This window comes from Cibotium barometz, chromosome 6 (assembly GCF_041138505.1).
Source record: "Cibotium barometz isolate CiBa-2024 chromosome 6, ASM4113850v1, whole genome shotgun sequence".
NCBI lineage: Eukaryota > Viridiplantae > Streptophyta > Polypodiopsida > Cyatheales > Cibotiaceae > Cibotium > Cibotium barometz.
Window position 1 is genome coordinate 26630038 of NC_141051.1, and position 22078 is coordinate 26652115.

At 40.2% G+C, this 22078-nt stretch overlaps 2 protein-coding genes across 2 annotated transcripts in view; both read right to left on the reverse strand.

The window, feature by feature from the left end:
* The window catches only part of LOC147637582 (autophagy-related protein 8C-like), a 31457-nt gene extending 24256 nt beyond the window's left edge, over nt 1–7201 (reverse strand). The window contains exons 1-3 of the mRNA XM_086799391.1: nt 6992–7201; nt 6019–6059; nt 5861–5916 (exon numbers count right to left, since the gene is read on the reverse strand). Coding sequence (XP_086655517.1) covers nt 5861–5916; nt 6019–6055 — 93 coding nt within the window. The 5' untranslated portion in view covers nt 6056–6059; nt 6992–7201. The remainder of the gene's footprint in view (nt 1–5860; nt 5917–6018; nt 6060–6991) is intronic.
* A 4453-nt stretch (nt 7202–11654) lies between these two features.
* Nucleotides 11655–22078, reverse strand: part of LOC147637583 (carboxylesterase SOBER1-like) — a 68771-nt gene continuing 58347 nt past the window's right edge. Inside the window, exon 5 of the mRNA XM_086799394.1 lies at nt 11655–11714. Within this exon, the coding sequence (XP_086655520.1) occupies nt 11670–11714 (45 nt within the window). The 3' untranslated portion in view covers nt 11655–11669. The remainder of the gene's footprint in view (nt 11715–22078) is intronic.

Here is a 22078-nt window from a genome sequence, read left to right on the forward strand (position 1 = left end):
TATTTTTCTGCACTCTACTTGCTCTTGTGGTCTCATATTTGGTTATCATCTCCGCTGCATATTTTGACAGCCTCCTGGTCACGTGCTACCACCTGTAGGTGCTCCTGTAGCTCTCGCTTGAAGAGTACCGCTATACCTCCAGATCCTCTCGATGTGCTCTGTCGTGTGGTCCCCCTGTATATAAACTCCCACTGATAGCCCTCTACTTTGGGTAGCCCCCTCTCTGGGCTCTGGTGCGTCTCTGTAAGTAGTATGATGTCCCGTCCCTCCATGACCTCCTCCAACCTCCCAGGATGTGTCCAAAGTGCTCCATCGCAGTTCCAAACTGCTATGTGTATAAACTCAGCTATATACACAAGATCCGGTACAAAGAATGGTGTGGGGACAAGAGTGGTATATATACCACCCTCGGCTACTGGTCGGCCAGCCTAAAACAGGCCGAGAGCAGGTCAATCATCTCCACAACTGGAAAATACCAGTCGGCCAGCATAAAATGGCAGTCAGCCAGCTCCTGAGCAAGTCGGCCAGAAATAGACAGTCCCCACGGCCAGACAAAATAGGGAAAAAACATGGAACACGAGGAAAAATGGAGACTACACCTATCCGGCGGGCACACCCACAACAGAGACCCTCACTCCCTATATGGTATAGACAAGAGATGACTGCTAACAAGTACTCTGACCACACAGCTTGAAGGAGAGGTGGGCTCAAGTGTGTAACATAAGACAAGAATCAGTCATAGGCATACATATCCTGGTGCGCGCCCCTTGCGGTATTTCTTTACTTGATCAAAAATGAGTACAAAGTACAACTTGTCGAATCCTTTACCAATAGGATCCCTTTCAGCTTTTCACCCAAGACTTTCCAAATATGACACCTCCCTGCTTGAAAAGGTCTTCTCCATCTCAACCATGGATCTCACAACCCTTTCCCAAAGGGCAGTAGGGCTGTACCAAACCATATGTCCTTCCTATAGTCACAACCTGCGTGTAACCTTGAGAAAACGAGAACCTGTTCACGTGAATTCAGAGACATGCTTTCCTCACGAAACCAAAGACCTGTATCTGATAAACCACAGATATGTTTCCATATACCATAAGCCTGTATCCCCAATACCAAAGTCCTGTTTCTTCTCGAAAGACCAATGTCCTGTTTCCATGACAGATAAATCCTCATATGCATCATCCAATCACGACGCCAAAAACCGAGAGAGAGAAAGATAGAGGATGTGTCAAGCCATCCCTGAATACACATAAGTCCAAGATGAAGAGCAACAACACATCTCTTCCAAGAACATCATCCTGTGCATATGCAGCTTGATCCTCTGTATCCCAATCTTGTAAACAAAACCTGCTTGCGAAGAAAGAGAGAGAGAGACTCCTTGGCTGTTAACTCCTCGGTGCCTCCTTCAGCTCACCTTCTTTCAAGAGAGATAAGAGAGAGAGAGAGATCCACGCTGATTGCTTCCACACATGCAGCCTCCTAGCGTAGAGAGCCTCCCATCTGACACTCGTCTAACTGCCATATTGTCTGCAAAGAGACTCTTGCCTGACGTCTGCCTAGCTGTAGCCCATAGATGTAGTCGCCTGGTCGCTCTTTACTTGGTAGAAACCCATGCTCAATCACCTAATCATTTGCCTGGCTGACCATGTGCAGCAGCACCCTGCTGTAGGTCATGTGCATCAGCATCTTATCAGCGCCCAACAGCAGCACAACAACAGCAACATCAGCCAATAGCAACGACACCAGTAGCAGCATGCGGAAGCTTCAAGGTTGAATCGGTAATTTCAATGCTCAGAATTCAGCCATCTTACACGACGAAAATAACGCACAAAACCGAACTAGATGTGCAGAAAATAGAGAGAGAGAGAGAGAGAGAGTGTGTGTTATGACCCTGTGTTTTTCCCTTTGGACAATGTGCAGGTGGGCTCGGGCACGGGCATAGGACGTACAGTGTGGACAAGCATCAAGTTTGAATGTGAAAAGGAAACCTATAAGTGTGGCCAGCCCAAGTGTGAAAGGGGACAAAAAGGATTTTTAAAGTCATAAGGTTTTTAAACCTTTGAATGATAAAAAAATAAATATTATTCTTTGAAAAGCATGCGTTTTCGCTAAGGTTGCTTTTGGCGTTTTTGGAGAAAAAAAAACACATCGTCTCTTTAAAAAGAGCGAAGGGTGGCGGAATCATGAGGTGGTCGCCGTGTGGAGTCGCCGACTTCTACGTACAAAAGCTATACCTCCAGGCGACTACCAGGCTGAGGCGCATATGGTTACAAGCGGCGAACAGCGACAGGCACCAGGCGGGTACTGCTACGCTGAGTGATGCTACTGCCGCCGCTATCTGCTGCTGTTGGCCGCCGCAAGCTGCTGCTGCCGCCGCCGCCGCCGCCTGATGCAGCTGTCACCACCGCTAGTTGTTACAAAACATTTATGTAACACATAGTTTATAGGCGTTTCGGCCACTGATTGTTTAATAGGCATTTTGGCCCCACCAATAGTTTTACAAGCATTTCGGCCACCAATAGAAATCCTCGATCCATGAGGTAATTATGAGTTTCATAAGACCAATGCATCCCAAATAAAGGAAATCCAAAAACATACTCCATCCCAGTAAAGGGAGCCATAGAGATGTATATAAAGCCCAAAAATCACTATGATAACCATATAGATGCAGCAAATATATGAGAAAATCCTCGAGCAAAGATATGCAATAAGCTTAGTCCATAGTCCTTGGACATATCCATATGAAAAACTATATAAGCCAGGCTTTTCAACCATTAACAGTGTTTACCTAAAACAGTTCACAGCAAAAAATACACAATTCTCCTTGTTTAGGCATACAAGGGTTAAGTGTCCGAAAACACCTACAGTAAATTGGCAAAGCGCAAAGCTTTGCAAAACTCAAAGTATACTCAGCTTCTCTTTGCCATGTTCGTCATGAAGCCAAGAGAAATATCTCCTCACCATATCCATAAAATATCCCAACATATATCTCCATATAGCTTGCTTGTAAGCTAGATTGTATAATCCACAATATTCATATGAAAAGAGTACTAAACATGGGCACATAAACTCCATACTTCCAGGATAAATTCTGTGAAACCATAAATCCTTAGACTAAGCTCTCTACTGACACATGACTGCTTCCATAAGTGAATAAGTTGGCCATGCTCAATAACAGCTAATGGTTAGTGAGGTCCCCACTTCTAATCTTTTCTCTTCCTCATTGTTGGAAGGAAGCCTCGGCTTCCAAGAAAGCCTATGCTCTAATACCACTGTCACCAAAAGCAAGCCAAGCCTGGGAGACTAAGGTCTTACACACCCTTTTACATGACCATCAATTTAAACTTAAGCATTCAAACACTGGCCACAACCATTAAACATCATCCCACATGGTGAAAAATAATATCATATGCACAGGACACCACACTCAGACCGGAACAGCCCGCCCCCCTTCAACGGAATTCTCTATTCCTAAGGAGTAATTTGTACAACAAAGGATGCGGGCGCTCAGTACCAGAATTCTCCAAGTACATCTGATTTCTATTTAGAGAGAGAAATTGAACTTGCGAGAACACTATCCCACAAACTCATTGTCACCATTTGGTCCCTCGCCTGTCTTGACCAGTGTTTTATACACTAGGTGGAACCAAGGTATGAACAGGGATTTTTCCACAGAAGAAAGCGAGAACATTAACCGACAAGGTTTTGTCACCATTTGGTCCCTCACCCGTCTGGTTTCATTGGTATTAGAGCTTAGGCTTTCTCAGAAGCAAAGACTTTCTTCCAACAATGAGAGAGAGAAAAGATCAAAAGTGGAGACTACAGAGATCAACAGTTTGGCTATTGGGCTTATGGAAGCAATCATGTGTCCAAAGCATGAGCAGTACACAGCTTGGCATAAGGATTTATGGATTCACAGAATTTATCCTCGAAGTCTGGAGTTGGTTTTATGTGCTCGTGTTCAGCACTCGTTCCATATGGACTATTTTGGATTTTAAATCAAATTTCATATAGAGCTGTATCTCAAGGTATCTTATGTGTATATTGAGGAGATATTTATTTTAGCTTCACGACGAATCTGGCAAAGAAAAGCTAAGTATACTTTGAGTTTTACCATGTTGATACTTTTTGCCAATATTTGGAATTTTGTACATGTTGAACTTCCTGTTGACACAAGTGGAGAATGTTTCTCATGTCTATCTTGAGATGTGTTTCAGGAGAGTTATTTTCCTAAAAGGCGTTTCCTTGGAAACCATTCTGATTCTAGAAAAGGTTTTTCTATGATTTTAATAAATAGTTTATGGTTTTGGTCTTGTGCATTGGAGGCTCCTAGCAGTATGGGATGCTAGAATTGTCGCCTACACAACGATCTCATATGGGAAATATTCTAGCGGTATGGGACACTAGAATATGTCGCATATGCTGTTACAAAACTATGAATTATTTATCAATATCATGGATTGGCTGATTCTAGTCTATGAGCCGTTTTGGAGCCAACATACCAAGTAGTCTGCGCTCGTACAGTTGGTCGAAGATACGCAAGACTATCCTGGACAACGGAGTGCCAATTGAGCTTCCTTCACTCCCCTCCAGGTGTATGACTAGTGGCCAAGTTATTGACTCTTTCGACGAGTCCAGCTTCGACTATCTACTCCGGCACACTCTTCTATGGGTAACTTGTCTTCATATTTGCATTTGGATTGGATTATCTAGCCAGAAAGACCACACGTATTGTTCACGAGACAGTGCCCAAGGACGTTCACACCTTGCTGGTGTAGTTACAAGGGCCGAGGGGCTGAATGAGAAAAGGAGGGCTGAGCGTCTGGTGCCTGCCCAACGCTGGTTTCGAGAAACCTAATAAACAGTCCCCCAAAATCTGTCCCAAACCTGCACCATTTCTTCCAATGTCTTTTTTTGGTCATTCACATTCGTTTTGCTAAATCTGTTTCCAGCCTAAGCATTCTTGTGGGTCTTTGCCTCCAAGGCCCAGGCTCCCATCACAGGTGCGCACCTACTTCTACCCAAGTCCACTCTATACACACACTAAACCAGTCCCTCCATAGAATATAATGTAAAGCATAGGCCACATCGGAGCCACTTCTACCAGTCTGGGCCCTGCAGCACTTCATGAAATCGTACAAAACCATAATTTTATGAAAACGTACATAGGCACACTATCTAAGAAAATAGAAGTTTTGAAAGGCCATGTGAATGGGGTTGTCATGCAACTATGCTCAATAGTCATAGCACATGCATGTCAAAGCCTGATGCATGTAACACTACTTATAAAACTGATTCTGAATTCTGGAACATACAATGACCCAAACCTGCCCACATAAACAGCCAGCTGGTCTAAACTAAGCACGCAAAGATCTCTTCCACATGTATCTAACAACTCAGCATAAACAAGGTAATGATGATATCAAGTCCAAGAGGCCCTTACAGCGTGCCCTATGTAGCCTGTACAAGATGACATAATTCATTCTAGTTGAGATCAATGCGTATGCAAAACTCTGATTCAGTATTATGGAAAGAGTGCACATCTTTTGGCACTTCCAAAGCCTCATAAAAATCATGAACAAACCAAGGATCACTCCTACAACCATACAGAGCCCTTATGGGGATGGAAAACATGCAAGCCAATATTAAATATTGAAACCCTCATCATGCAGGTGCCTCAACCATCATCCAGCTAGCTGAGATTACCCCCACGAGACTACAAGTGGAAATTAGCAAACACTTCCAGAAGAATTTAGTAAAGATACGAACGAATATGAGATATGTTTCCTCTTAAATTTTCAAAGAGAGCCAAGAAAGCCTGCAAAGATCACAAAGTTGACATTGAGGTGATGCTCACAGGGATTCTATCGGAATATTTATCCCGGATTCTCAAGGCTTCCGCTTTCCTCTTCTCTGTTCAAAGCAAGAGAAGACATTGTAATGGACAATGCTTCCATGGTAACGTTACATTTGGTGTGCAAAAAGACAGAATAAGGGTAGAAGATGCATGCAAACCTAAGTCGTGCTCCTGCTTGAAAGAACTCTTGGCCATTTCACTGTCACATTCACACAAGAACTAATTAGGGCATCTAACATGAGCTATTCACAATCTCATAAAAAGTAGACTTGATCATGCAATCTTGATGACAAAATCTCTTCACCTAACAAGATCTTTTCAACTATATTAGTTACGCAATGTAATCTTAATTACACATGATCTTCTCATCTGACATGACGATAAATACACACTCTACTTAAATTACGCATAGTCTTAAGATAATCTTGATTACAGTCTTGACGTGGATACAAAATTAAGAATTGCAGGATCCCGATGGGGTTAATCTCGATGGGATACTCCAGATGTGGGTTAATCTTGGTTGGGCTATTGTTGCTTGGGGAAATGTCTCGTTGTCCGCAGCAAGATCTAAGTTTCAATGGGTAAGCAAAAGATATCCAGAAGCGTATCTTTACGGTAAGACGAGGGTTTCGCTCCCTTTTCACGGCAAGATTGAGGTTTAAGAACAGACGGTTCGAATTAGGGTTTTTCCACAAAATCATACAGGGATAAGGGTTCGGATAAAGCTTCACCGCGAATAGGGTTCAAAGTAAGAAAGATAGTTGCACGACAGGAATAGGGCATCGTTGAAGACGCAGTAGGGGTTCACGGGTTTCACTGCAGAAGCAATTCGAATTCACCCATCGACGATCACGGAAAGATCACGGAAAGAAATTAGGGCTACGGTCATGCTGAAGAATCAGTCAGGATTTCACTGCAGGCTCGCAACCGTATTTCACTCCAGGGTTTCATTACAAGAGACACGCGACCATGTTGCGCCGCACGAGGAGAGATTAGGGTTAACGACAACACGAGGGTTTCACGACAGGGGGCAATTAACGATTGCAGCAACAAGATTAGGGTTATAACAACGCTTTGTTAACACAAAGATTGGCAAGCCCGAGGCATTGATTAGTAGAAAATGTCACTAACCTGCATACAGCGGAGGTCCAATAGATAGGATAAACAGAGCAGTCTGCAGCGGAGATTAGGGTTCCGGAAGCAGAGATCAGGGGAGATTATGAAGTTTCAGAGCAGAAACCAAAATGATGAAACGTTTGGGCCGCTTCGTGTTGACGTGCTTGCCACGTTACAAACAATAAGGTCATCCCTAACCAGCCACCATCAAAGCCTAGCTAGACTACTTGCATAGACTTGCAAAGATATTTTAAGGGAGGCCATGGCAGAGACCTAAATTTGCCCATCCACAAAATTGGGCATTTTTTCGAGCCGGGTACCAACGTGCTCCGTTAAACTCGAAAAGCCTAACGCTTTTGTCACTAGTTTCGACAAATATACAAAAATGGGTGGGTATTATGGAGCGGAAAATCCAAGATTTTTTCCTGAGAATGCCAATTCTAGATCCTTGGTTCGTAAAGGCCTTAAATATCTTGCAACGAATATAAGGGTCCTTTACACCCACCTTTCTAAGGGGAGAAATCTCAGCAACCTCCCCCGCCCATTCCCATGGACACAAAGTCTCCTAGGGGAAAAAAACTCATTCATTTCTCCTTGCTTCTCCACTAGATCTACACTATTTTTGACACAACCCAAATATAACTGCCCAAAGTGACTTTCAAACAAGATCTAGGTTGAACTAAAGCACTAAGGCACCCATACTCAAGTACTCTCTTAATCATCATCATAGACTCGATTGCCATCATCATAGTCATAATCTATTATTTAAGCTTAAGCAAAGCAGGAGTGTGTGGTCACATCATACGGGAGTGGCATGAGCCCTATGTGTGAGCTTTAGGCAAAATGGCTAGCTAGTAGCAAAGGCAATGGATGCATCTCTCTCTCTCTCTCTCTCTCTCTCTCTCTCTCTCTCTCTCTCTCAAAGGCAATACACGGTATAATAATTGTTGTTAGGCTTTGAACAAATGACCAAAATTGTTGCATTTTTTAAGACCATCCCTCTTTTATAGGCCTATGCCTAGAATTTGAAGTATAGGATAGGATGCCATTTTTTGTGGCATTTGTGGCATATTGACACTCATTTAGTAATTGTAAGAAAATGCTACAAAAGGATCTCATTAAAGAGGGGTGCTCAAGTGGTTGGTAATCTTAAGCATCGCTCCCTCTAGCCTCATCCCAATGATTCGTGATACCTGACCACTATATGCCTAGGCTCAAGTGCCACCCTTTCTAAACTCAATATTAATAAGTATCAAACCTTTCAATCTAGTGTAGTTCCTCTTTAACTATCAAACTTGAACACTATATGGCTAGGCTCAAGTGCCACCCTTTCTATACTCAATATTAATAACTATCAAACCTTTCAATCCAATGTAGTTCCTCTTAAACTATCAAACCTTTCAATCCAATGTAGTTCCTCTTAAACTATCAAACCTTTCAATCCAATGTAGTTCCTCTTAAACTATCAAACTTGAACTCTATATAGCCAGGCTAACGTGCCACTCTTTATAAATGTAATAGTAATAATGAATAATAATAACGATCAAATCTTTCAATCCAAACGTAATAATAATAACTATCAAACCTTTCAATCCAATGTAGTTCCTCTTAAACTAATCATCATTATGTGTGTGAAACAACTCTTTTATGTTAAGAGATCTTACCCAACTTGTGTCTTACAATCTTAAATTTTCTTTCTTTCATTCTTCAATAAATGAGGGAAATTATTTTTGAATACTCAAATTAACCACTTTGGTTGGGCATATGGCATTCAAAGTTTTCCTTTCTATAGCAAATGAACATGAGGATGACATGATTTTTGTGTTCTCTCTCTCTCTCTCTCTCTCTCTCTCTCTCTCTCTCTCTCTCTCTCTCTCTCTATTTATGTGATTTAAATGAAATGATACCACTTTTACATGGTGTATGAGAGGACGTATAACTTCCATTCCTAATTCTTGTGTTAAATCAATGCATATAAGCCTATTTTCATGTAAATTCAATACCCATCACACATAATGTGCTAGTGCAAAGACGATTACAATGATGTCACTTACTCATGGGTCAGCCTTATCTTGGGTTGTTTAATTTGTTGATGTCAATTCAAATTGTCGGTAGACATGTATGTGGTTGATTAATATCTCCTTATCCAGGATCTTGCCACTGTGCTTGAAATGAAAAGGTGTTAACCTCATATAGTAGTGAATGGGTCTAAAAGTCAACTTCTTACAATTTAGATATTCACATTATGAAGAAAATGGTATTCATGGTTCACTTCATAAGAAGAGGAATTTCCAAAGAAATTCCCATCACACTGAGCATAGATATAGCTATATTAAGCACCTTCACTACTTTATAAAATTCTTTCAAAATTATATAATTTCACATGTAAGAATTGTGTGTATTTCAAACATAGAGCAATGTATTTCACATGTAAGGACATGTAAGGATTGTGTCTTTCCCATCACACAGATCATAGATATGGAAATATCAAGCACCTTTCCTACTTTTTAAATTTCTTGCAAAATTATGTTAACTCATTTCACATGTAAGGATTATGTGTATTTCCCCAAAAAAAAGTAATGTCAAACATATAGCAATTTATTTCACATGTAAGGATCGTGTATTTCCCAAAAAAAAGTAATGTGAAACATATAGCAATGTACCAAGAAAAAGAAAAAAAAGTAATGTCACATATATAGCAATGTACCAAGAAAAAGAAAAGTTGACAATCTTTGAAAAAATCATCCATATATGTGCTAATTGGTATAAAAAAAAGTGTTTTGTGTACATTGAACACTTTTATTAGTTTAAATCATTTTTAGTTAATACCATGTTTTATGTTTAAGCTCAATTGATGCAACAATTTTTCCCAATGACTTTGTGTCTAGGGCTTCAAGATTGCATTGTTTGTTGGTGTACCAAAACACTACATTTATTAAGTGCTCAAACCATTTTCCTACTATAAACTTAATTGTACCATAATAAACACCAAGATAATTCTTTATATAGTGCAAGGAAGGGAGTGTAGGTTCCATAAAATTTGAAAGGCGAATATAATTTTATGAATTAGTTATGATCATTGTGCAATAATAATAAATTATTCAATAAGCGTTAAAATGTGAACTGCACCTAAAGATCAAATCTTGATGTGGGTTCTTAGAGAGCCTACACAAACAAATAAAGTAATGAAGTCCCAAATGGTGGAAGAAACCCTCACTTAGTCAAAAGAAGTTGTCCTTGATGACAATTTTCAATATTTATTTCTAAAAGATGAAGCTCAACAAGTTCTCCAATAGTCATTAACCGGGTTGCCGCTCTCTTGGGGGGCATATAAGGAAAATAATTAAAAAATTTAGTTCTTCTATGAGCCATGCTGACTCATCAAGAAGTATGCTTATGACATGGCATACTTTGTAAATTGGCTATCAACACCCTTTCAGAAAGGTTAGATATCATTCAAATTGCCTTCTTGAAACTTTTTCTTTTTTTGGAAAAATGGAAATACCCTCGTGATAAACACAAAATTAGCAAATGGGTATGCAAAAGCTTTTTTTACAGGAAACTCGTTTATGACACACTTTAATATTATGCAGGTATATGTATGAAAAAACATCGAGCTCCAAATTCAACTCCTATTTGAAGGTAACCATTAGATTCAATTCTTCATCTAAGAATCATATTCCAAGATTATGCTCAAGGCAATCTTTTTTTCTTCAATTGTGTTATGCTTGTCTATTTCAAAATCCTTGCATGTATATTTTCTTATTTTTTTCTTCAATTATGTTATGCTTGTCTGTTTTAAAATCATTGTGTGTACATTTTCTTATTCCTTTTTGACATATTGTATTAGGGCACAAATGTCTGGGACGTTTTATATTGATGATTGACAAGGAGCATTTCCTTTGTATGATTATAAAGATGTCTTTTTTAACTATTGAGTGGTGTGTTGAAATGCTATGTTAGAATTGCCTAATCTAACTAGTTTTGTAATTTATGCAAGGAATTTAAAGGTTACTTACCAAGCTTATAATGGAGCTATTAGTGGAACAAGTTTTTTGTACCACAAAGAAAACTTGTGGGTAACGGTTGTAGGCCAAAGACCCAATGATGTGTAGCATGGGGATACCAGCAGCGACGAGGACAAAAGGGGCGTGTGAGTATGGTGTGTGGCCGGTAAGGTAAACACTGGATGCTTGAGGTCAGTGGTATATATAATGGTTGGGTGGTTAAACATGGTATGACAAGCCAGGTTTGTTTTTGTTATTCTTGAGTTCATCTTCTTCTCTGTCACGTTTTTTTACATGAGGCTTGACAAAGAGACCTAGCTTGCCTTGCATGGAGGCCTGATACCAAAAGAGACCTAGCTTGCCTTGCATGGAGACCTGACATTTGGTATGAGAGCCTAGGCTTTTGTTATTGGCTATGGGGAAGGACTTGCAGCACCTGGCTTGATCTTGCAAGGCGTGGAGATCTGCAGCCATCCGTTCGTTTTTTCCCTTGTCGCTGCAGCCCGTCCGTCCGTCCGTCTACTGGAATTTCGTCATGATCGTCATTCCGTCGTTGCATCGTCAATATCCGTCTAAACTTATCGTCTGTCAATCTATTGTCACGCTGCCGTTTACTGTCGATCATTGCATGCAGGTCTGGTGGGTGGCCAAGCCACAAGCACCTTTGGTGTGGTGCTTGTGCTCTTTCACATATAGCCAAGCCACGCCTTCCTCTCCTTCTCTCGACCTTGCTGTCGCGCACACAGCCACCATCGCCAGAGTTGGTTAACAATAGCGTAGAGAGAAAACAAAACCCCCCAAATAAAAAAATAAATAAATAATCCATGACTAAAAAACAAAACAAAAAAACCACACCTTGTTTTTTTTTGGTTTTTAAGGGAAAATATCAAACCCTAACGTTCTTTATTTCAAAGGTTTCTTGGAGGAGATTCATACGTGGAGATCTCGACAAAAAGAATCTCCTTCCAATGGCCCGTTGCTCGTAGCAATTGGCATGATCTTTGGAGCTTTAGTTCTACATGGCTTCAAACTTCATCAGCTTTGACATCCTTATGACCAGGGGGCTCACTTAATCCTTCTCTTTTATTTTTCGTCATTTGGTGCTTCTTACATATTATTGATCAAAAATGGATTCTGATCACTTTGACCCATAATCACCAGAATTTGTCCCTCTTCACCCAAAAATGCATTATTTGTGGGAGCAAATGAACTTATTTATGAATGATATATGCACTATAATAACACTTATAGTACCTTAGTCCCGCCGACTTTGGATACCCATCCCTTGGGTAACCGTGAGGATACTCTTGAAAAAGGATTAAAGCCAAAACTTGCACTAAAGAATTTGAAACCACCAATGTATAGTGGCACTTTACCTTCTCATATGGCTGATGCAATAGATCAATGGCTTTCTAAGTGGAAACAATGCTTTACTTTATGTGATATCATAGATGAGCACATTAGAATCCAGCATGCTACATATAATTTACAGGATGTGCTCATCGTTGGTGGAGGAAAATTCAAAAAGACAAGGCAATCCCGAATACTTAGGAATAATTTAAGAATATGTTTATTCAGAATTTTATGTCACCAGATGAGCACGGTAGAGCACTTAATACTTTGTTTTTTATCTCTCAAAGAATCTTACAGTTCAGGAGTATACAGACAAGTATATGTTTAAGAATATGTTTATTCAGAATTTTATGTCACCAGATGAGCACGGTAGAGCACTTAATACTTTGTTTTTTATCTCTCAAAGAATCTTACAGTTCAGGAGTATACAGACAAGAATCGAGAGGTGCTTATGAAAATTTCCCAAATTTTACCAGATTTCTTACAGGCTCATAAATTTTCCTTGGGGTTAAATGATAAACTTCAACCATTAGTACGCTAAGAGAAGTGTTAAACCTTATCAAGAGCTATAGAAATGGCTTTAGTTATGAAGATGGTCGAAAAGGTCAAAAGCAGATAGTGGGTCAAGGTTCTAGTTCTTATTTTATGCAACCTACTTATGAAGCTTCTAGGTACACTACTGGACAAAAGGGAAGGCATCCATGTCTAGTGTACATTCATTCTCAAAGACTCTTGCATGAGTTAAGAGAAAGGTGTCAATAAAGAATGACCACATATCTTCTCTCACTTTTAAGAAGTTTGAGGAAGTTTGAGAAAGCTAAGAACGAAGGCTTATTCTATGCTTGTATGGGCAAGCATCAAAGGCGTGATTGTCCATTGAAGAAGTAGTAATAGCTGCAAATATGACTAGTGAGCCTATAGATTTAGATCACGGAGATGATCTTGAGGAAGATTTTTTTGGATGATACTCCAGAGCAGACACCCCAACATTCTACTAGGATACTCTCAGTGTCAATTGAGAAACGGGTGCCCACGGCTACAGATACAATCTTATCTGTAGTCACGGATACCAGTTTCTAATTTCCATAACTTATTGTCATGAAGGGTTTGGTTGAAGGGAAATCAATGAAGGTACTCTTCTATACGAGCTCTAGTCATAATGTGGTTAATTCTCAACTAGTCAAGAAGTTAAAGTTGAAAACTCAACCATAGCCATATCAGTACACAGTTGAGCTAGTAGATGGAAAAGGAATAGAGGTTTAGGATCATCAGGTTGTAAGCCTTGGTCTCACCATTGAATACTACTTTGAGGAGCTCACCTTTGATATTACTCAACTAGCACGTTTTGATGTTGTGCTAGGGAAAGAATGGCATGCATGAAAGCTCCATGGAAGAAGCCTTTTATCGACTTCGCAATGCATGTCTATCAATTTATGCATGAGGGAAGGATGCATCACATAAAAGGTGAGACAAATCTACCTAAGAATGCATTAATTACTACTAAAATGCTAAGAATATCTTAAATGTGGAGCATTGAATAGAGCTTGTGCCTAGTGCAACTGCGATCAATAGGCCTCCATACCGAATGAGTTTGGTCAAGGAGAATGAGGTGTCAAAGGTGATTGAGAAGTACTAATAAGTGAAAGGACTCATTCATCCCAATCTCTCACCGTTCGCTTCTCTAGTTTTGCTAGTTAAGAAGAAAAATGGTTCGTATTGAACGTTTATCGATTACAGAGCCTTAAATAAACTTACTGTAAAACATCGACATCTAATGCCAAGGATCAATGATTTGATAGACGCAATAGGTGGAGCTAAGGTCTTCAGTAAGATAGATTTTAAAAGTGGACATCATCAAATTCGTATTAAAGAGAAAGATGTATCTAAGACTGCTTTTCGTACTTGTTTTGGTCATTTATGAGTACCTCCTTGTTATGCCATTTGGGCTTACTAACACACCAATCACATTTATGATGTTCATGAATGATGTCTTTAGGCCATTTATGATGTTCATGAATGATGTCTTTAGGCCATTCATGGATAAATTTGTGGTAGATTTTATTGATGATATTTTGCTTTATAATAAATCTTTACTAGAGCATGAACCACACTTGTTTACATTATTTGGTGTGCTCAAGGAAAATGTATTGTATGCCTAGGCGTAAAGATGGATATGAAGAATGTAGCACTTGGCCTATTCCATAAGACATTATTGCGCTAAGATATTTCTTAGGACTAACTGGTTTTTATAGAAAGTTTACTATTTTCTATTCTAGAAGTTAAAGCAGGCAGTTGAAACTGCACCTATGTTGAAGATCATGGATCTGTCATTACCTTTTGTCATTGAGACAGATGCTAATAGCATTGCCCTAGGAGCTGTGTTGAGCCAAGAAGGCCGACCAGTGGATTTTGAAAGTAGGAAACTCAGTAGTTCGTAACACAAGTAGCCCACACGAGCTTGAATTTTATGCAGTTATACATGCGCTCAAAGTTTGGAGGCATTACTTGTATGGAGCTAAGTTTGGAGGCATTACTTGTATGGAGCTAAGTTTAAGGTATACATGGATCATGATACACTGAAGTATTTTTATAACCAGTTAGATTTAAGAGTCCGTCAGGCAAGATGGGCCGAATTCATGCAAGAGCTTCACATGGAAAACTTGTGTAGATGAGAAAAAGAGAATGTTGTTGCCAATGCATTTTCTCATATAATGTATCAAATGTCGTGTCCTCCCAATATTTTATGTGACTCTATTGAACGTTATCTTCACGGCAGTGATAATTTAGTTAATGGTATGATTTCTTTACAAGAACTTGATCAAGAAGATCATGGACCACAATAGATCGTGGAACGAAGAGAAAGACAATTGCGAAATTGTACTCTTTAGAAGTTCCTTGTAAAATGGAAAGGACATCCCTTGACAACTGTAACTTGGGAAATAGAGTTTCAATTTCGTAAGCCTAATCCTTAGTTTGTCATTGAGGACGATGATTCCTAAAAGGGGGGAAGAATGTTACAACCCTTACAAGTGGCAACACGTGGGACATGTACACATTGATACGCGCGATTTACATGCCAATAATGTGTGGGACACACGGACGTAACGTGGGAAAACTAATGGCAGCATACTATTACACATCATCACTTATATTAATAAGTGCGAACGGGTAATGTTCGTGGGTAATAGTTCTAGGCCAAAGACCCAATGATGTGTAGCATGGGGGTACCAGCGGGGACACATCGGGCATGTGAGTATGTTATGTGGCCAATAAGGCACACACACTAGATGCTCGGGGTCACTAATATATATAATGGGTGGTTAAACATGGTATGCCAAGCTAGGTGTATTTTTTCTATTCTTGAGTTCTTCTTCTTCTCTCTCATGTTTTTTGCATGAGGCTTGATAAAGAGACGTAGGTTGCCTTGCATCATGGAGGGTTGACATATACATGCGCATGTGTGTGTACGTGTACACACACACACACACACACACACACACACCCTCTCACTTACTCACTCACTCACCTTGCAAGTAAGAGTGCACACACACACACTCATATGCGCATGTGCACACAAACACACACACAGAGACAAATGCACACACACATATGCACATGTGCATACACATACATGCCAGCACATGCCCACACAATCAATAAAGTTCATGTTCTCTCTCTCAATTACACATTGTCCCCACCATCACTATAATTTCCTTCTTAGTGATGGATTCCCCTAGCACTCATGCATGCCTATGATTTCCAACACTTCTTCTTAGTGATGGATTCCCCAGGCACTCGTGCATGCCTACATTCCTTAGTGATAAATTCCCTTGGCACTCATGCATACCTATAATTTCCAACATGCCTTATGGAGTGATGAACTTCCCTAGCACTCGTGCATGCCTTCCACTATTCCAAGTCCACCCTTATGATAATGGCAAATCCTACACTTTTATGAGCCATGGTCTATGCACTTCACTTGCTTGTAGTAGATCTAAGATCCACATAGCTCTCCATAAATATCATGACTGCAGATAATTATAAATCCAAATATTGTTAAAAAAGAAATGATGGAGTTCACCCATGGTGATGTGGATTATCTATGTAGATCTTATGTTAATGTGGATTGTCTGTGTAGATCTCATGATCCTGATGCCAATGAAGAATATGCTTGCATCTAAGTCAATGTGGTTGTTGGTGTAGAAGCATTGAAGATTTCATTAGTTTCACCCATGTGAACATTTGATAGCCACCTCCTTTAAGGCCCTTCATCACAAGTGACCCTTAATAAATCTTAATCACAACATAAATACTTAAGGAACATAAATCTTCACCCACGTCAACACCTTATAGCCACCTCCTTTAAGGCCCTTCATCCACAAGTGACCCTAAATAAATCTTAATCAAAAAAGAAATACTTAAGGAACATAAAGTTCTGAGGTCAAACAAATAGTTAAAGTTGCTCAAAGCTCAAGGCTTACATTAAGGGAACCCCTACATTTGGATTTTGAGGTCAAAAGAACCCACACCACAAGCCTTAGTAACCATGCCATCCAATGCCAAACCAAAGATGGAGTGATAACCTAAAAAATACCATCCCCAAAGCTTTAAGCAAGAATGGAGATCACTCAAGAATCAACACCACCCCTAGAGAACTTGGAAATCTCAAGAGTCGACACTGCCTCCAAAGTTGGAAGACTCAAGAGTTAACACCACCTGATAGAAGGTGGAAGAATCTGTCGATATGAAGAGCCTTTTAACTTTTCTACGGGTGGTGTTGACTCTTAAGTCTTCCAACTTCTCTAAGGGTCCATAGAAAAGTTTGAAGACTCTTCATATTCACCGAGTCTTCCAACTTCTTTGGGGGTGGTGTTGACTCTTAAGTCTTCACGGTGGTGTCAACTCTCAAGTCTTCCAACTTCTATAGGGGTGGTCAAGAGTCAACACCACACCACACCACCCCCTAGAGAATTTGAAAGACTACATGGATGTAAAGAAGCAAGAGGCAACACCACAACCATATATGCCATGACTATTTCTATTCCCATTAAAATAGAGCCATCTATGGTGCTAAACCACTAAGAAAGTTATGCACCAACTTTTGAGGCACTGCCAAGCAAGCAACCCCAAGGCTCCAAGGAAATGCCAAGGTCACATACCCGTGTGTGCTATGCTACAATAATACCAACTTGCTAGAGCTGGAAGGCCAAGCTCATTCAAGCACACGACCAAAATTGATGCCTTGACATGCTTGCAATGTAGTCGAGTTGTGTATCGAAGGAGCGCTTTATGCTTACCAATCTCCCAGCCAAGCCTTTCCACCCTCGTACACCTAGTCCAAATCTAGGCATAAGTGGGGACAAGCCTTCACATCCAATGTACCTAATCCCCCTTCTTGTCGCTTTTCCAAAAGCACTCACAACAAGGAGAGTTCTTGCCATGCTCCCCCCGGGCCTCTTGTCCAATGCCCAAGGTACCCTCATAAGCATACTAGATGCTAAGAATTAAAGTGAGAGTACAAGTGAGGTGTATGTGGATGTAACTTCAAAAAGAGAAGGTAGGAGCACTTACAATGTATTTAGCATGGCTCATGCTATTTTCATATTATCCATTACAATGAGCATGTACTCATGCTTTCCTTCAATCATCCAAAGTAGCTCTGATACACCAAATCACATCAAAACAACATCCAAATAGCATCCAACACCATGTGAATCACAAGGCATATGATTTGCAAGGATTAGTTTCAAGTAAGGACTCCTAAGATCAATGCAATCATTGGCTCATGTAGGCACATGCATGTGCTTGCTTTAGGCTAAGCTTTGACACTAATATAAAGCCACAATTCATTGTTTTCATGGATAACACTTCAACCCTTTGCCATCACTCCATAGCCATCATTAATGAGCAAGATAATCATCCAATTAGCAACAACTAGAAGCTTCAATGGATCATGGCAAAGCAATAAGATGTAATGCTTGCTTAATGCCAAGAAAAAGCACATGAGAAGGTCAAGAAAACTTTCATAAATTATAGCCTCAGTTGTACCATACTCATGCATCCCCAAATCACTTCAATGGTGGACAAATTAACCATGCAACAACCTCCAACTCAAGGTAATGCAAACCTTCATTGTATGTGGCATTCAAAAAGCTAAAGTAATGGTATTTAAGAAGTTAGAATGCATTGATTAAGCCTCCCCTTGTTAAATCCCAAAATGCAGCATCATAAGGCATACAGTACAGGAATCGCTAATCCATGGCATTCACATGTTTAGAAGATGCTTTATTGCATGCATGGTTGACTTGCTTGTTGAAGGTTGAAGATGATGATCACAAACTACTATAATCGCAGCTCGAAGGATGTCATTGGCGCACAGCCAAATCTGTAGAATAGACAGCGTCAGAGTCGCTGGAATCAGCACTATTAAAGGCATTAATGCCTCACTTAAGCTTGCGTAAGCTTGGGCCAAGCTTAGCTAAGCATACGCTTGCTCCAAAACGTTGGTTCGAAGCGAAAATGGTAGCCAGACCCTCCAGAACAATGCGCGATCAGTCGACGACGCTCAAATCACGGCCATCAATCACTCCTTGGTATTGATTATGAGGAGAATCATTGAAACCCTAGGTAAATGCTCAGTTCAAGATGGATGAAACCCTAGTTCTCTAAGGATCAGCATGAGGAGGAGAAGAGAAAAGCATCAATGTTTTGATTAAGAAAAATAATCATGATTAACAGAGCAAATTTCTCCTAATTTTGGTCATGCCCTTCAAATTTTAGAGTGGCTACCCCAAATTTTGGTCCGCAGTGACCCATAGCCTCCCAAAATTTAGAACAAATAAAAAATCAAGGAAATTTCCAGCATCCCACAATCATCATGCTCCATTTCTTGATTAAGAAATCAAGAAAATCAAGAAAGTCAAGAAAATTTCCAAGAAACCCAAGAAAGATCAAGAAAATCAAGAATTCCAAGAAACTTTCAAATTTTCTTGAATTTAATATGGAAATGGATCAAAGACAAGGCTTTGATATACGACTGTAATGATGGGAAGAAAGAGAAAGAGAATGCACTCATAATGCAGTACCACATGCACTGATGATGGAGTACCACATAGCCATGGAAGCTTGGAGCTCCAAGAAGTATGATTTCATTAGTCAAAATAATTAGCTGCCACTTGCCCACCTTTTCACACTCATGAATGCTGGGCCCCCATACTTGCCCGGCCATATCCATGCCCATGGGCTTCCCTTATGTTCAAAACCAAGCCCCCTTCATTACAAGAGGAGTTTGGACTTTATTCAAGGGAAGGGCACCTAGTTAGGCAAGTATTGGATGAGGTACAAAAGGACTGGGTATCCACACAACAATTGATGAATCCTGCTGAGTTAAAGATTAGACCTGGTATAATGGTGTAAAGCTAGATAAAGGGGCAACTAGGGACCTATACAAGGAGTTAAGGAAAAGTGAGGTGAATGTAGATTATTGTAACAAAATCTGGAGGGTAAACTGGAATCCCAATAGCTGGAGGAGGAGATGGAAAGCAATATGGGAGGTAGACATCTCTGTGAAGTCTTAGGTCTTCTTATGGAGGAGGAGATGGAAAGCACTATGGGAGGTAGATATCTCTATGAAGTCTGAGGTCTTCTTATGGAGGATATGCATGTGGGCCTTACCTATTGGGATCAAGCTGCTTCACATAAACTTTACTAATGGATGTTGTCCTAGATACAAATATGCCCTGGAAGTTGGGAAACATGCCTTTTGGGATTGCCCTACCATTAGAGGGGCATGGGGAAGAATTGGGAAGTGGGTCTTTGTAGTATAGGAATCCAAGGCCAGGGGGGATTGGATCTTAGGGAGATGGGCAAGCAGCGGGCTGCTAATTTTCAACATAATCAGGCTTTGCTGCTTGTGGGAGATATTGAATACCAGAAATTGCATAGTCTTTCAGAAAGAAACCACTCTTGGGGTGGATGTGACAGAGTTGATGCATAAATGTATATACATGTGTTGGTCTATTTATTATGTGAACAAGCTGAATAAGGATGAGATGGCACAACTAATTCAGGCCTTATAAATTGGCATAGCTTGACTTATATATCAACTAGGGAGACTCTTGTGCATACTAGGTAATCTAAACAGGTTTTTTATGTTTGAAGGGTATACAGGTCTAGATGTGAAAACAAAACCATTAAATTTTGGGCGAGGTGAAAATGTTGGCGGTTGGGGGGACTGGGGGAATGAAGGATACGAGGAGATGAAGAGGAAGCGGGAGACATAGGACGAGGAAAGGGATCGTAAGAAATCCTTGCCAGAAAGGGTAGCCGACATAATCATTGCTCAAGTGCAGAAGCCTCAAAACAGAGGTGAGAAGGTATGTTTGCAGGTGTCTCCTAAGTCAAGTTGACTTGTTCTCTTTGTGTAGTGTGATTATGTTTTACTCAGGTAAAATTCCGTCGAAAGCCGATGTCGCTAGATAGCTTTGGGATGATGTCTTTCATGGTAGAGTTATCTCTCAGGTTTTCTATCTAGGCAAAGGCTTCTTTAATATTATGTTTACCAAAGCACAAGCGGTGTTGGAGTTGTTTGTCAGAGCTCCCCTCTTCATGGATCACAGGTTGATGCATGTTATCCCATTTGACCCTTTGTGTTAACAGAAGTCTGTTTGAATCCTGTCCTGTGTGGGTGGAAGTCGTTGGGTTACCTCCTTGGCTTCATCTTGCCCTAAGGGAGATTGCTAGCACGATCGGCCTGGTGCTTTATTTATCAAAGGATGATGCGAGTAATAGGCACGCTAATAGTGTTTGCATTGCGTGGGATAGAGCCATAAAGATGCCACAGTAAGAAAGGGAACACAACACGTGTTGGTTGACTATATGTCTAGAATTCCAAACGAAGAATCTGCAACTCGCAATGATGATGACCTCCCTAATGCATGTCTGTTCAAACTTGACATGGTGCCTGAGTGGAGTGAGGAAATTTTGGACTATCTAGCTTATAGGTTTCCACAAGATCAACCTTTGAACAAGGATAAGATACGTCGGCTCATTAAGTTGGCCGCACATTATCAATTGATTGCTGGAGAATTATATAAGCTAGGCTGTACATCATTTTATAGACCCTTACCGTTATTCTATTATTCTCCAGAGTCTATCCATACTTCTCACATCCTTGGCTTTTCATCCTTTACGTTTATGCATCTGTATCTATATATGTCACCTTTGTCTCCATTATCTAAAGTCTACTTTAACCAAGTTTTTCTTTCACCAGCCCTTTTACGCTACCTCGTAGCAATGAAACTTTGATTAAAGAGTAACCATAGTGTTACAAGAAAATGGCACATTCAAATATAAAGAAGACATGCTCCCTCTCTATCCATGAATGGACTACGAGATCGCATTTCTCAATAGCCTCCCTCGATCTAGTAATCCTAGATCCATTTGCTACTTCACAAACCCTACAACTTAGATACACTAAGAAGGACTGGCTTGGGACCTTGATCTTCTACAAGACAAGCCTTGACCTACAAGGTTGGCTATAGGATTCTTTCCATCATAGGTGGGAGATAATAATTTCACAAAATATACAAGAGATTACAAGCATTTATCTTTCACAAGAACTTAAAACAAATATTATTCTCCTTCTTAATATAAGATTACAAGCATTTATCTTTCACAAGAACTTAAAACAAATATTATTCTTCTCCTTCATATACAAGAGATTACAAGCATTTATCTTTCT